Below are 16713 nucleotides of genomic sequence, written 5' to 3'. Positions count from 1 at the left end.
ATAAATACAGAGAACAAACTGAGGGGGGATGGGGGCAGTGAGGAGAGGGGAAAATGGGTGATGGGCACTGAGGAGGGCGCTTGCTGGGATGAACACTGGGTGTTGTACGTAAGTCAATTTGACAATAAATTAGATTCATAATAAAAAAAAATGTTCCTTGGGGCGCCTGGGTGGCTCAGTTAGTTAAGCACCCGACTTCAGCTCAGGTCATGATCTAATGGTTCGTGAGTTTGGGCCCCATGTCAGGCTCTATGCTGACAGCTCATAACTTGGAGCCTGCTTCAGATTCTGTGTCCCCTTCTCTCTCTGCCCCTCCCCTGCTCTCACTCGGTCTGTCAAAAATAAAATAAACATTAAAAAAAATGTTCCAACAGATAGTCTGTGTTCATTTCACTGGGGACACTTAAGAAGATTCTTGTAAGGGAAAAATTTTTTTTCTTTTCTGGGCCACGAGTAATTACAGATTAAACTTTTCTAACAATTCAAGCACACTGCAGGTACACCAGATTTAAACAGGCACTGCATAAACCAAATGGGATGAAACACAGTAGGAAGTATAGTTCTAGTCCAGATTAGACACCAAAGACTTGAGTCTTACTTAGCAACTAACTGCACTAAGATGATGTTTACTCTGGTTTACAGGTTCTGAATCTCACTGGTCAGTACTTGCAGAAATCTCTTTGATGGAACCATTGAGCCATTTTAGATTTTTAAAAAAATTCCCTGTGGCCTTTGTCATTCATGAGCAGTGGTCTTTGGAAGTTAAAGTCCACTGAACTGAGCTGTAAGAAAAGGCAGGCACCACAGTCAAGGCTAGTATGGTACTGGTACCCCTTTAATTGAATTACAACTTTGTGAAGCGACCTGGGGGAGAGGGAGGCACAAGAGAGACTATAATGAGGATTAGAAAGGTGTCTTCAGAGACTGTCAGCTGGTAACGACGGAGGAGAAATGTGTTGGCCCAGCCCAGCGTGCAGCATCTCCCAGTAGTCACCTTCTGGTCAAGCCATCAAGTGGGGCAAAATCACAGAGGGATAGAAAACAAAAGGCCTTAACAAAGCAGGCACAAAAGTACAACAAAAAGTTATTAGTCAAGAGGTTACCTCACTCTCCCTCTGCAACAAAGAGGCCAAGACCAGAGTGAAAACTCCTGCTTCTTTGCAACAAGATGGGCAACACTTTATTTAGATCACCAAAAATAAGGTTTTACAGAAAGGGAACCATAACATTACACAACAAAGTATAGCTGTAAAATCTCAAACAAGAGAGGCAACACTTTATTTAGATCACCAAAAATAAGGTTTTGGACGAAAGGAACTATAACAAGCAAGTGTGGGGCTGCAAATTTTCTTTTGCCATCGATATCAATTCCCTCTAAAATATTTTGGGACTATTTTGTGATTTCCAAGCAAAACTGAAATTTGGTGGACAGAGCTGTTGAGCCTCGTCACAAGAATGAAAACAGTTTGGAAAACAATTTTGCTTAATGCTAGTGAGTAACTAAAAAACGTGGTCATTGCTAACAAACAATTCCAACATCTACTAAAACAGCCTAACCTATACATACTTCCATTAATGTTTCACTGTGAACACAGCTGTTCCTTAACTGCTGTCACAGATGACATGTACAGTGGCAAGGGTCAGATGTTGGAGGCCGTTCAGGCACCCAGGAAGTAAACCTTTACAGAGTAACTACAGGATGTAAGCAACTCAAACAAACGGGCCCACCTCCGCCAGAGCCCCGGGGGTGGCTGTTGTCTCAGCCCTGTAAAGAAGGCCCACCATATCCTCAGACCTTCACTCTTCACTGCGAACCTAGAGCACAAAGCTAGACAGACAAGATGTTTTTCCAGAACCATCAAAACTTTAATAAATCGCCCTGGGGTTCTTGGTGCTATAGTGTGCCTCACAGGCAGCAACATAGGCAGACTCCGGGAAGAAGTCATCGTGGTATTCTGCCAAAAACCTGGAAGAAGAAAAACATTGCCCCGATGATCATTACAGTAAGGGCTGAACACCAGCAAGCAAAATTTTAACTTGCAAGCACTCTAACATTTCACCCCTTCTCGGTATTCCAAAGAAAAAAAATGAACATGATTTTGATTTCTATATACAGATTACTTTCATTGCACGTATCTGGCTTCTGCAGTAAATTACCATTTCATCAGAACCCTTCCACTATCAAGTGTACAAATAGAAACAATCTAAACTCCACTAGGTGGCAGGCTGCCTTATACAAACGCTTCCTGCAAAAAAGCGTTCTGACCACTTCTACATTTTCATGTTATAAAAACAAACGATAGGGGCACCAGGGTGGCTCAGTCGGTAGAGTGTCTGACTCTTGATTTTGGCTCAGGTCATGATCTCACAGTACGTGAGGTCAAGCCCTGCGTTGAGCTCTGTGCTGACAGCGTGGAGATTCTCTTGGGATTCTCTTTCTCATGCGCCTGCTCTCTCAAAAATAAACTTTAAAAAATAAACACAAAAACCCAACCTGTAAATGCTAATATTTAGGTTTATGTACACACACAAAAAAAGTCTAATACTTAAGGTACTTATAAAGAAAAAATGTAAAACTAAATTACTATCAATCTTAAACACTTCTACTGTAAAAATTTAATTTTCTATTCACAGTTACCCAACTGGATTCTTCAAGTGTGACACAAAAAATTTTACCTCAATACAATGAACATCCTGGACTCAGAACACAGATAAATTACAGAAAAAAAATTTCCAAAACCCCCCTATGTTACGATTACAGTTAGAACCAATCATACTTAGGTAATACTGCGACTATTAAAAATACCACACAGATTATTAGCTTCCACCGCTGTTACGGAGAAGTTCAGAAAAGATATATAAAAGATAATAAAAAAGAAATCAAAATACCTAAGAAAGAGATCAAAGTGCTTCAGTAAAGCCTTCAGATTCTTCTCAGAAAAGGACATCTTTCCAAGGATTTCTGGAAGTTTCACTGCATTAAAAATAAAACCCAAACCATTTACAATCAGCAGACTCTGGCAATGAGTAGGACATACTGAGGGTCCTTATTTATCCTGCTCAAGCTGAAATTAACATCTACGTTATCAGATAGAACCAAAAAGTCTTACTGAACACAGGGTAGTGGTACAAATGATACAAACACCATTTTTATGAAATTTAAGATTCATTCAGTGCCTTTTTTAAAGAGGTCATTTTTCAATGCTTTTTCTTAGACCCTCAAAATTACAAGCTGTACATAAAAGAATAAGGGTGTGAAAACCAAACTGGAGGGGCACCTGGCCGGCTCAGTTGGAAGAATGTGCGACTCTTGATCTTGGGGTCACGAGTTTGATTGTTAAAAAAAAAAATAAATAACCTTAAAAAAAAACCCAAAGTGGAAAAAAAAAGGAAGAAGAAAGCAGGGGCCAGGGACTTCTCACCAAACAATCGTAGCAAGTGTTGTGCCCCATAAATGTAAGAGGGTGGAGGCGGCTGGTCACTTGGGGGGTAACTGTCCGGTACCAGTTTCCAGGAGAGGACCTGGGAAAAGCATGAGTTGCATGAATTGTTGCATCTTAACACTGTTACCAAGAGATCTCAAAATCTGGAATCGCAACAGAAATACACATGCTGTGAGGTTCTCAGTCTCGCATGCAGCGTGACATTCTCACTCCCAAGCTTCCTGTCCTTGTGGTGCCTCATGAGTTGCTTCACAGCTGGACCAGAAAATGGGAGTACACAATAATAACAAACCAGTGTAGAAGTTTGAAAGCCACTCCTCTAGCTTTCCCACGAAGCCATTTAAGGGCATGATCTCAGCATATAGGCCAGTATAATGCTTTATGTTGAAGAGAACCAAAAACTACAAAATAACAAAGTTCAAAAGAACGCTTGCAAAAAATACACAATATGATGTGTATGATTATGTAAATAGAGAAAAATTACCAAGTAGAAGTACATACCAAAATGTTCAATGTTCATGTCTTATTGGTGGAATTATGATTTAGGGAGTTGGGGAGGATAAAGGCACGTGTTTCCCACATGGATTACGTGTCAGCATGTATCTTATAGTTTCCTACGGCAACTTTTTCAAAATATTTTTGCCTTTTAAACCAAGCACACGAGGACCCACCTTCCTTGGCAACATGGAGATACTTCTAATCACCTAAAAATTCTAACAATAAATTTATTTGATTTCCTACAACAACCCTGAAAATGTTTACAATCTGACCCTTTCCAGAAAAAGTTTGCCAACCTTCATCACTTAATGTTCTCCTTGCCTAGTAAAGTCGTGCACAGAAACAAGGAAATCCTACTTAAGTGAGATTCCAACAGCTACTACCTATAAATTAGCTGTAACTGTTCTGGTCATTTTGTCTCTTTTCCTTTCTTGAAAATCATGCCATATTAGAGAATGAAGTGGTAAAAAGTAACCCAGACATGTTTTAAGGTTTTTCTAATCTCCTAATATATTTGATTGACTTTGGAAACTAATCTGACCCACTGAATCAAGTGAAAATAGACTGCAACCCTGGGAATTGATTTCTTTTCCTTCTTTTTCAATTTCAGAACTGGGGATGGATATAAGGTTTTGTTAAAGTCAGAGCTGTATTTATTTATTTATTTATTTATTTATTTTTTTTTTTTTTCCTGGTGTTTTATGGTTTTATTTTTCTACATTTAAAACTTGGGGGGCGCCTGGGTGGCGCAGTCGGTTAAGCGTCCGACTTCAGCCAGGTCACGATCTCGCGGTCCGTGAGTTCGAGCCCCGCGTCGGGCTCTGGGCTGATGGCTTGGAGCCTGGAGCCTGTTTCCGATTCTGTGTCTCCCTCGCTCTCTGACCCTCCCCCGTTCATGCTCTGTCTCTCTCTGTCCCAAAAATAAAAAAAAAAAACAAAAAAAAAAAACAAAAAAAAACGTTGAAAAAAAAATAAAACTTGGATCCATTTGGAATTTACCCTAATAAAATTTTAGAATTTTACAAGGTGTTAGGAATAAATTCAACTATTTTCCTCCCCCTAGTTGGATTCCTGGTTTTACCAACATTTATCGACTAACCTATTTTCCATAAATCAGATACCATCCCACCTTTTACCATAAGCGAAATTCTCATCCTAACAGTTTCAGAATGAGATGTTGAATATTATTTAGTGAGGGCAAACTTGTTTGTTCTGTTTCTAATAGCCAAGCTTACTAAGCAAGTAATAGAGCTAATTATTTTCTGTCAAAAACAATACACCAGACTTCTGAGAGCACATTATCCAAATAGAAATGCAGAGCTGTATTTAAAAACCCTCTGATGAGGAGCGCCCGGGTGGCTCAGTTGGTTGAGCGTTCAACTTGAGCTAAGGTCATGATCTCATGCTTTGTGAGATCAAGCCCCGTGTCGGGCTCTCTACTGTCAGCGTAGAGCCTGCTTCAGACCCTCTGTCTCCTTCTCTCCCTCTCTCAAAAACAATAAACATTAAAAAAATAAATAAAAGTGCTCTGATGAGATTCCACAGAAATACTTTAGCAAATTATAGATCTATTCTCCTGAGTTGCTGCTTTGCCTTTTGGGATCTATCAAGTTTAATCTGGAAACAGTAGAGCCAAAGGAAATCCTCCACAAGACAAAGCAGAAGGATGCCCAAACGACCCCAGAAAGGCTGATGTACTCAATTTAACACGATGAAACTGGAGAAGCTAGTGAGTCTCGCCACGGCTCTGTGGCACTCCATGCTAAGGTCCTAGCTTCGGCTTTGGCCTCACTCACCCACCCCACCCATCCGTGGCGCAGATCACTGAGGGTGGCGATTTGGTTTCGGCATCATTCTTCCACGCCCGGCACCTCAACCTGAAACTCGGCAACTGTCTTGACAGTGACACCTAAAGTTAACGTGGAGGAATCTGCAATCACCGGAACCATGAAACGCACGTGTGTACGACAGCAGGCCATTCGGCTGGTTAGCGGGCAGTCGGCCTCACTCGCTCAACTGCACGTTTCAATGCAGCGTATCACCTCCTATTAACTGAAGGTAAGTCTCACGGAGGAGAACAGGTTTCTAGCAGAGGCAGTCTCAGCAGGGGCATACAGAGAACCACCCGTGAGTACTGATGAGAAAGGTGTGCATCCAGACTCTCCCCCGATGCAGGCCAGCAAACAGCAATGGCAGAGAGTCTCAGGGGAGGCGGATGCAGGGCTTTGGTTACAACACACGAAGATAGAGGCACTTACGAGGGGGGAGTTCACTAAGGCCTCAGGAGTCACTGTTGGGAGCCTGTTGCACCCTCCAACCATTCACTAGAAATCCTGTTCTACTAGGGCCTGTGGCTGGACCTGTGACCACTAGATGGTGGGCTCGCACTGCTCACCTGAGTGGGAATGGCCTTGCCTGAATATTCCCCTGCCTTTTCTGAGAAACAGGACTCTCCTGAATAACACCTGCAGGGCCGTGTCTGAGGAACAGGATGTCAGGGACTGCTCATCCTAGGAATTTCCTAATCTTCCCTCAATGTCATCGTAAAACAAATTAAGTTTTCCAGTTTTTCTATCAAGGGCCAGCCAACTAAGTAAGGCCTTGTGCCAAATCCAGCCCAAACGCCCTTGTGATAAAAATGGTTGTCGTATTTTTAAATGGCTAGTAAAATCACACGAATAGTGTTTCAGGGCGTGTAAATGATATGAAATTCAATTACCAGTGTCCATGAATGAATCGTGGGGGCACACAGACATACCCCCTCACTTACGAGTGGTCTGTAGCCCTCTCACATGACACTAGAGCTGGCTAACCTCGAAAGAGACCGTATGGTACACAACCCTGAAAATGTTTACAATCTGACCCTTTCCAGAAAAAGTATGCCAACCTTCATCACTTAGTGTTCTCCTTGCCTAGTAAAGTCGTGCACAGAAACAAGGAAATCCTACTTAAGTGAGATTCACAAAATATCCCAGTAGACTAAGACGCCTCCTGAACCCCTGAAACACTCACTACCTACACATCAGTTAACCGGTCTTAAAAACAGAATTTTTAAATGAAAAGTTTCCCCATTTGTAAAACGAAAACCTGGTGGCAAGGTTGTTCTAGAAAATCTGAGGTGATTTAGGACAAGTGCCTGGCACGATGCTGACATACAGCATGCCCACAAAGGGATGGTTACTAATATTACTATTAAGAACGAATTTTTTATTTTTAAATGATTGGAAAAACACAAGAATAACCATGTTTCATAACACGAACATGATCTGCTATTCAAATTTTGGTGTCTCTAAATAAAGTTTTATTGGAACACAGCACGCCCATTCATTTACATAGTGTCTATGGATGCTTTTGGAATCAGGTACTCTTGAAGGAGACCATGTGGCCCACAAAGCCTCCAATATTTACTCTCTGGACTTTTGCACAACAAGTGTGCTGATGCTTGTTACATAAAATGAAAGTACTCATATTTCAACAGTCGTGCTTACTTGAGAGATGAGCAGAAGCACAGGGCTGGAATCCTAATGATTTTCTCATTTTAGAAACCAAAACCAATATTTAGCATCATCATCTGAAGCATTTTGTTAATACCCACAGCAGGAGCGACATCCTGTCTCTCAGCAAACCCGACTTCCTCCCACAGGACTCAAGCAGCCATAGGAGGCCGAGCAGTAATGCCAACGCTTTACCTCGTTTATCTCGTTAGTTCTTCTGCCTTCAAAGCCAGCAAACACTGCGCTGCCTTCCTTGCTAGGGGTCAGCGGGACAGGTGAGGATGATCTGCTGTGCACAGGTGTCTCTTTGAAAGGAAGAGGTGTTAATTATTCACTCGTAAGTCACAGGAACTGAACCAAAGACTGCCGGAAGACCATTACCGACGGCAGAGAAGTTACTCATCTTTAATGGGAAGACTTTCCTACCATAAAAGCCGGTACCTCGATTATCTGGGGAAAAAAATCAAGTGCTGATGTATGTTACAATGTGATGAACCTTGAAAATATTACGTTGAGCGAAAGACGCCACAGACAAAAGACCACTTACTGCGTTACCCGCATTGACAGGAATTGAGGCCTGGAAGAGGCAAATCCATCCGGACGGGAAGTAAGCAGTGGTCACCCAGCCTGCTGGATTAGGGCTGGGGGGAGGCAACGGGGAGCTACCGCTACCAGACCCACGAGACCCAGCTACACCAGCAGGTGCCAAGCATCCGACCGCAGGGCTCAGGCGTGGGGGCTCCTCTCTCTCCCGGCCATAGGCAAAATGCTTCATGAACCTCGGTTGGAGCCAACTCCTGAGCGGAGCTCCCACAGGTGAGCGGGCGAACGTGGCTGTGACTGGGCGCTCGCCCTCACTCCCCTCCCCGCCCCCCTTGCCGGCCAGCCTCCTTTCAGGACAGCAGCGGCCGGCACGGGCCAAGCACAAGCAAACGGCTGCCCTGCGCCTGGGAGTGGACCTACTCTTTTCCAGGTGCAGGAAGAGCTTAGGCATGCTGGCGGACGTGTCCTGCTGCCGGCGCTTGGGCTGAGGAGAGGCACTGCTCTCAGACAGCCTGTCACAGTTGGCAGAGTGGCGCGTGGACCGCCTCAGAGACTGCAAGGCTTCCGGCTCGGCCTTGCGCCTCTTGGGGGTGGCTGGTTCACCGGAGGTGGGCTGACTTTCCGTGGACTGCGGTGTGGACGGATTCAGCAAAGGCGGGCTCGGAGAGAGCTCCTCCTGGTTTCTACGGAAGAAGAGAGAGCATCGCACACACCTGGCACACAGAACCTCTGCAAAACCCGGAGCGGTTCTTACATGTCCTCCTTCACACTGAAAACACTCTTGCCTCTCCTCCAGGAGGCTTATAAACTTTTACTTTCAAGTGTGACAAAACAAATGTCTTCTTAAGGAGTAACCAAACGGATTGGGGCGCCTGGGTGGCTCAGTTGGTTAAGCGTCTGACTTCGGCTCAGGTCATGATCTCACGGTTTATGGGTTTGAGCCCCACATTCGGGCTCTGACAGCTCAGAGCCTGGAGCCTGCTTCGGATTCTGTCTCCCTCTCTCTCTGTGCCTTCCCCACTCACGCTCTTTCTCTCAAAAATAAATAAATATAAGAAAAGATAAAAAAACAAAAAGGGAGTAACCAGACCTATTAAATCATTTACATCCCCTTGATAACTCTGCAAGGCATGTTGGCATTAAAGCCCCATGCCCCTTTTATATCTTATACTGATGGTTCTCAATCGGATGTTGTCTCGCCCTGCCAGGGGACACTGGCACTATCTGGAGACAGCGCTGTTTCGGCTGTCACCACCGGCAGAGCGCTACTGGCATCTAATGGAGAGAGGCCAGGGCTGCCACTCAACATCCCACAGGGCACAAGAAAGCCCCACCACAGAGAATGATCTTGTTCAAAACGTCAATAGGGCCAAGGTTGAGAAACCCTACTCAAGAGAGTAAGAATACTACGGCACCTGTGCTTGTGGTGGGCAACACAGCATAACGTACGGAACTGTCCAATCACTGTGCTGTTCGTCTCAAAGTAATGTAACACTGGGTCTGCTATACTTCAATAGATTTTGTTTTAAAAAGCGTAGGAATACCGTGTCGTTCCATTACGCTGTAACTACTACAAGACTAGAAAGAAAAGCCACAAGCATCCGCCAAGCTTTGTGGAACACACAGTCCACCCTGAGGTTTGAAGCAGGGCATGGGGACATCAACACAGGTCCTCAAGGAGTTGCACAGGCCTCTCACGTAGGGTGAAACCAATGGGAGAGGCGGGGAGGCAGGCAGGCAGGCTGAAAAGAGATGATCATGAGGCAGGCAGAAAACCAGGAACGAGGAGCCACGAAGGGAAGGAAGGGGATGGAAGGGAAAGGTAGCCAGAGCAGAGCATGGCGTCTGGCGAGCGGGCAGCTGTCAGCACCCTCTCTTGGGGAAGCAGAATGAGCAGGGGCAGCGGTAGACAGAGGCAGACGGTAGGCAGGCGAGCGGAGATGGAGGTGCAGAAAACATGAGAACAGGCCGCTCTTCCAGGAAAAGAGGCCCAGGAAGACAGGGAAGTAGCCTGTCCAGTGAAGGTACAGACTTCAGGGTGAGATCTCCGACCCTACTCTCTCAACCAAACAATAGAGATTTGGGCATGCTTGGTGACTGAGGAAAGAAAGTGGTGACACAGCAGAGGAACTAACCTTTACTTCAAAGCAAAAGGTGGCCAGCCCTTGGAGAACTTTCTCATTTAATAATAACTACTCGAGGAGGCAAATGCTCTTTCCATTGAACAGAGGCAAAAGGAAGAGGCTCAGAAGGCATTTCCACAAGTCACATAACCAGCAAGTAAAGGAGCTAAATTCAAACACACATCTTCCGCCCTTCTCAGCCCTGTGTCTTCACCCCACTTGTCTTTGGGAAGACGAGTTAGCTGCTCAAAATCCAACCAAGTTCTCACACTGGAATCTTCACTTGGTAAAATCTTTCAGAGCCATTTGAAAGTGAACGACTTGGCTAACCCAGGAAAAAACTCCACCTTTCAATCTCCTCCTCCAAACCTATTGGCCCCATAGCATCAGACAGAAATCTTCAAAGACAGAGTCAACTATTTGCTGACATCAGTCAGACTGCAGGCTAACTTACCTGTTAGTGTTTGTGGCACTTTCCTTAATCGGAAGAAAAAACTTGGATGAAGTCACCTTTTTATACTGAACTTGTTCATATGGATAGAGCAAAACCAGTGGGAGCGTGTAATCAAACGTTATTCTTAATCCATCCACCATCTCCTTACAAAGGTCAACGCTAGGAGAGTAAGAGATTACAGATGCAGTAAATACTTTCCAAAATATCAGAATCAAGTTGCACATTTTTTTTTAAATTTTTTTTTCAACGTTTTTTATTTATTTTTGGGACAGAGAGAGACAGAGCATGAACGGGGGAGGGGCAGAGAGAGAGGGAGACACAGAATCGGAAACAGGCTCCAGGCTCCGAGCCATCAGCCCAGAGCCCGACGCGGGGCTCGAACTCACGGACCGCGAGATCGTGACCTGGCTGAAGTCGGACGCTTAACCGACTGCGCCACCCAGGCGCCCCAAGTTGCACATTTTTAAGAAGGCGGTGTTTTAAAGTTAAACACTATACGTTACACCTATATGTATAAAGAGTTTATAGATGCTGTCAACAGAAAATTAAGCGCAAACACAAAACTATAGTACAAAGTGCAAAAAGTACACTAGTGATTTTAACATCACACTGAACACAAATGACTACGTTCAGTGTCACATGAGGAGCCCAAGCAGCCTGCGCTGCCGACGGTGGACAGAACCCAATTACCGGGAGCTGAAGGGGGCAAGCCCGATGCACTACTCCTAATACTGGTTTCAAATCCAACACTCTGCCTGGCAGACTCTAATCGAGCTGGGCCACATGCAGAACACAGGCCATGAACACGATAATCCTGACTGGAATAAAAACCTGTTTGCAAACAAGCTGTTTGCAAAATGTTATTCCCCCATTCTGGTGCTTCTCGAGGAAAAAGAGTTATCTCCCTATGTTGTATCACTGAGAAAACCAGGTCTTGGGTGTTGAGGCAGTGCATATGCTCAATGTATCCACACCAGACACCTAAAAAGTTATTGGGCATTTTGAAACAGGGATATTTTGAGATTAAATTTGTTACTAAATGAATTATTAGTGAATTCTTAAGTGATGTATTAAATGAATTCCAAATTAGAGAAAAGGAGAGTGTCACCTATCCTAAATGGAAGTCACTTCTCTAATACACAGAGAGCGCGAGCCACTGAGCCACCAATCCCCCCCTCCCCACTACTCACTTCTTTTCTGCTGGAATATAGTGCACGTTCATATTGGCATGTGGCATAGCATGATGGTGCCGAGGCCTCTCATTGGCTGAAAAGGCTGCATTGATAGCAAAATGCTTCACGTAGGACTCCAAAATAGTTATGATGTTGGTCTGGCACGGAAGCTTCACTAACTGTTAATGAAAACATAGACATCTGATGCACACATCTCGTTGTGTAAATCGTACATTCCAAGAAACAGTGCTCTTGTCTCTATAAACTTTTTAACTCAAAAATAAAGCCAGTTCTCAGGGTGCCTGGCTGGCTTAGTCAGTACAGTATTCGACTCTTGACCTTGGCTGTGAGTTCACACCCCACGCTGGGTGTAGAGATCACTGAAGAATAAAATCTTAAAAAAATAAAGCCAATTCTGCTTGAGGAGAATCTTTTAAATATACTTTGAGGCTCCTTGATTGCTTCTCCTAATCATATCCCCATGAAGATCACAGTATAAGTTTTCAAAATAAATGTAAGCAGTGACTCACATCTTAGTGATCAATTAGGGCCACCTGGGGAGACTATGTTCGCAGTCGGCCTCCATGACAGATCAATTACGTCTTAACCTCTTGAATGAAGCCCAGGCATAAGGAGTTTGGCAAAGCTCCCTAGATGGTTCTAATGGACAACCAGGGCTGGGAAAGACTGCACGCCTTAATGCAATCAGCAAGAATGCCACAGTCAGGGAACTTTAGAACCTGACTCAGTACAAAACTTAAAATATGAATTTCATTCTTACAAGGTTTTTAATTATTTGAGTCTGTGATTGCAAAATATGGCTAAATGAAAGCTCTATTACAAATCCATGTTTTATGTATTCTCCCTGTATACCCGTTTCCTCCTGTTGATATAGTAACAATCGTCCTCGAGCTTCTTCTTCAGAACTTCTGGGATTTCTATCGTTATTGTCCTTTCTTCCATTTCCCTTCTTGTGTGTGGCTCCGGTTCTTCCTTCTGCAATGTCACAATTGCATCTTTAACTACTTATAATGAGGGGGAGGGGGGTCTATATCCAAAGACAAACACATGAGAGCCTACTATGAAACAAACGCAGTTAATCCTCAACATTCATACCAGTAATGATGCCACATGTCCTAGAGAAAAGCACATGAAAGGCCCCAGGTTTACGGGTTTTAGGGCACTAAGCATGTTGCAAATGCTTACTTTGCTTCTCTCTCCTTTCAGCGTTGGCAGTGAGATGTATGTTAACTTTGAAGGCAGGCGGAAGATATGGAACTCTGATACACGACATTTAAACACTAATCACCATCACAGAAATAAAGTTCATGATTTCATTGGAAAGAAAGAAGTAACCATGATTCATGCAAACAGTTTATGGGTAAAAAGAGCCACCAAGAGGTTCATACGGTGACTATAAATATAAATAAAGGTTATTTTCCCATAAAAATCAAGTACAGCTCTATAATATCTGGTTAAGCAAATGCATTTTTAGAAAATGATCCACAAGTGGAGAATTTTATCACATAATTTTACCACTAAATATATACCTAAGACAGAGATTTTACAATAAAAACTTCATACCACTTCCGTCTTTTCTTCAATATCACTTTCTTCACTTATTTCTTCATCCTTTTCTTCACTACTGTCATCAGAGGAACTGCTTATTGCTAGGTAAAACAGAAAATATCAGGCAAACCGGCATCATATACTTCCTTAACCTTTACACTCATAATTCGCTAAGGTGGCACGTGTGTCCTGCCGCTGGCAATAATTAACTGTACTCCTGCGTATATTTAAAATTTTATTTTTACATTTATCTGTTTTTGAGGGACAGAGACAGGCAGATTGCAGGTGGGGGAGGGGCAGGGAGAGAGGGACACACAGAATCCAAAGCAGGCTCCGAGTCGACAGCACAGAGCCCCACGCAGGGCTCGAACTCACACACTGTGAGATCATGACCTGAGCCGAAGTCGGCCACTTAACCGACTGAGCCACCCAGGCGCCCCAACCCTGCATATGTTTTACATGCTGAACACAAATACTGGACCTTTTGGAAAAGAAATTTATTTTGAGAAATGTAACACCGATTTCAGTGAAGGTAAAAACCACACAAGTTCATGATCTAAACGTGTTTGGTCACCTAGGAGAGCCTATGGTTCTCTGTTGCATTCGTAACTGGGGTCAAGGCCCAGGAAGTGGCAAGAAGGAAACATAAGGGGTTAGTACAAAGAAAGACACTGGCTGAGAAGGCAGTGGTCACGGGCAAGACTGATGAGATACTATGGGCTGCTACTGTCAAAAACAAAACGGGTAGACATTACACGTAACGAGCTCGAGCTTGAACTGGTTCCCTGTCTGTAATTGCAGCGAATCCGCCCCTCAATCCTGTGACATAAAAGGACGAGGTAAAAGTTCTTTCAGCCAGAGAAAACGAAGTCAAGCCACTCACAGTTTTCATCATTTTCATCCTTGTCTTCAATAGGGAGGCTTTTTAAGACAGAGTCAACACCAGGCAACCTGCAGCGTTTCTTCTTTCTTCCTGTGCTTCTTCTGAAAGAAAACCAAACACCGCTGAAATAAATTCCGATGCCACCTGATATGGGTCTGGAGGTACAAACAAGACATAACAGCAACGATTCTTAGGGACCTAAAAATCATTAAATCCTAGAACATAAATGTTAATCTCCACCTCAGAAGATTCCACAGTAACCTCTCTGAAAACACGGCAGTTAGAATAGCAATTCCTCATTAACACGCTTTAAACATATGACTATTTAACAAACCAGGTCTATCGTATTTTTACTTTTATATTTAAAAAATTCGAAACATTAAGAGAAAGCACACTAAATAACATTCATTTCATGACTTTTGTATTCTTACAGGCGAGCTACAGCTTTCCTTGCCAATTTACGCTGTAATCTCCGATTTTCATCGGTGTCACGAAGGACATGATCTTCAGCTGCCCATCTATCCCAGCTAATCAAACAAAAAAAGAGAAAAGGATATAAAATTCAGTATTTTAGTTTGGTGTGAACAAATACTAACAGCACCTCACAGAAGCAGAAGTGTCCCAAAAGTACTGAAGTTTTAGAACACTACTGAAATATTTTAAATTCACACAAAAAAAGATGCAAATAAACTGAAAAAGGAACTCATTCAGGCACAGAAATAACTAGGGTTTCCAGAATCCAAACACAATTGACTTGAAAGTAATCATTCTTCAGAATAGGAAAGGTTTGATAAAAAAGCAGAAACAGGAAGTGAAGCTTCTCTACAAGTGTTTCTAAAACTTAAGTTTGCAATGTTCTTGTGCTGCAAAGATGACCAATCTTCAATCCCGTTTAACAAGTACACTCACCTTCTGTTCCAACCATTAAAATGGATCAGATATTCTGGAATCTTTCTGCCTTTTTCGTCTTTCCCAACAATAACATCGACAATCTGAAACCAGGAAATATTGTCCACAAATGACAGAACACACAGACTAGTGCAAGCTAGATCAGGAAAACTAGATCACAGATCTCTTTTTAAAAGAAAAGAACGCATTCTCTCCTTTTTTAGACTGAAAGCTGGGTTGAAACATTTTCCCTTTCAATTCCATTTTTTTTCCTGAGTGGATGCCTCAAAATAGGAAACATCCCTCCAACCGACCCACGATTGGCCTCGGATACCGAGACTGAGTTCAGCTCCTGAAGCCATTGGCCGACCGACTTGTCACTAACACAAGAGTCCAGGCCAGACAAGAGAGCTGCAGCCCTGAGACCTCTGGGAGTTGTAGTCTCCCCAGCTCCGCTGCGTCCAGGGCCAGGACCGCAGAGGATTACGCCCTCCCTCCCAGCGGAGTCCCCAGAGGGAACACCTGGGGCAAACGATGGGGCGTGTCACCCCTGGGGAGACTCGAGGAGGGGAGGGAGGTGGGATAGCAAACAGCCAAGGCTGCGGGGGGAGGAGCCGGAAGACGGAACTCACAAAGCCCGGAGGCTTCGGGAATTCCCCCAAGGCCGGCGTCGCCCAGACGCACCTGGGGCCCCGGGGCCCGGGGCCAGCCCCCATTCCCGGCCTACGGGGCCCACTCCCACTCGCCATCCAAACCCCAGGAGCTGCAGTTATGGCTCACTTTCCCCCCCGCTCCCCACCATCCCCCAGCCCCCGAAATTTAGATGGCACGGGGCGCGAGTCGGGGATCGAAAACCTAAATGCTGCAAGACGCTGAGGAACGAAAGTTCCGGGTCAACACTGCCCTCGGGTTGGGGGTGGGGGGAGGGGGTCCGGCCTACGGGAGGTATCGGGCCCAGACACGATTGGTGCTCCAGAGCAACGACGTCGCTGGTCGACGGCCAGTGCTCTGGCGCTACAGTTTAGGACCTGGCTCGGTCAGTCAGGGTGCCGCACGGGAGCCCACGCAACGATGCACTGCGCAGAACCGTGAGAGTTAACACGAAGGTAGAAGCCGCCGGCAAACGGCCTCCTCGACGCGCAGCCCTCGCTGGCGTCGCGTGCGCAAACCGACGTCGCGGCCCCGGCCTCGCGACACTGCACGCGCGAGGTTTCGTTTCCGAAGGCGCGTGCGCGGCCCCGCGCCGGCGGAAGCGGAAGCGCCCGGGCCCCGACTCCCCCGCGCAGCGTCCCGCGAGCGCCCCCTGCTGCACGCACGGCGCCGCGCAAGCCGAGGAGCAGCCGGCATGGAGCGCCGGGCCCCGCCACTTCCCCTGCGCCGCGCCGCCGTCCGCACCCGCATCCGCCTCCGCCACCCGTCCCGGGGTCCCCGGCCCGCGCCTCCTCCCTGTCCCTCCGCGGCGGCACCTTGGCATCGTACAGCACTCGCGCCTTGGTGGGGTCAGGCTCGAAGCACAGCACTTTCTCCCCTGAGTGGAATTTAAATTTCATGCCCTCGCTCGCGCTCATTTGCTCATCGTGGCGGAGGGCGAGGCTCCGGGGCGGGCGGAGCGCGCGCGGTGGGGGAGGGGGGGTGGGGGCGGGGAG

At 45.3% G+C, this 16713-nt stretch overlaps 1 protein-coding gene across 2 annotated transcripts; it reads right to left on the bottom strand.

Moving 5' to 3' along the window:
• Window positions 1–1154: 1154 nt before the first annotated feature.
• On the bottom strand, window positions 1155–16692 carry MSL3 (MSL complex subunit 3). Of its 2 annotated transcripts, XM_058712327.1 has the most exons (13): window positions 16534–16692; window positions 15089–15171; window positions 14611–14706; window positions 14180–14280; window positions 13312–13397; window positions 12601–12723; window positions 11746–11906; window positions 10556–10714; window positions 8399–8661; window positions 7631–7740; window positions 3423–3522; window positions 2890–2974; window positions 1155–1966 (listed from the first exon to the last, which is right to left on the bottom strand). In XM_058712327.1, exons 1-13 carry the CDS (start codon window positions 16633–16635, stop codon window positions 1867–1869), a joined length of 1569 nt encoding a protein of 522 aa, XP_058568310.1. In that variant the 5' UTR covers window positions 16636–16692; the 3' UTR covers window positions 1155–1866. The 2 variants fall into 2 exon arrangements, with proteins under 2 accessions (XP_058568310.1, XP_058568311.1); XM_058712328.1 differs by lacking the exon at window positions 14611–14706.
• Window positions 16693–16713: the final 21 nt, after the last annotated feature.

Source organism: Neofelis nebulosa, chromosome X (assembly GCF_028018385.1).
Source record: "Neofelis nebulosa isolate mNeoNeb1 chromosome X, mNeoNeb1.pri, whole genome shotgun sequence".
NCBI lineage: Eukaryota > Metazoa > Chordata > Mammalia > Carnivora > Felidae > Neofelis > Neofelis nebulosa.
Note: the sequence above shows the minus strand (reverse complement) of the source record. Positions and strands in the feature narration are given on the sequence as shown.

Bases quoted from the DNA above. Each gene is read 5' to 3' on its own strand.
- MSL3 (XM_058712327.1), bottom strand. From the start codon at position 16,635: ATGAGCGCGAGCGAGGGCATGAAATTTAAATTCCACTCAGGGGAGAAA. The intron at 8,662-10,555 runs GTAAGTTAGCCT...CTTCTTCCGTAG, and splicing joins AGTGCCACAAACACTAACAG to AAACCAGGAGGAGCTCTCTC. The intron at 2,975-3,422 runs GTGAGAAGTCCC...TTTTTAATGCAG, and splicing joins ACACTTGCTACGATTGTTTG to TGAAACTTCCAGAAATCCTT.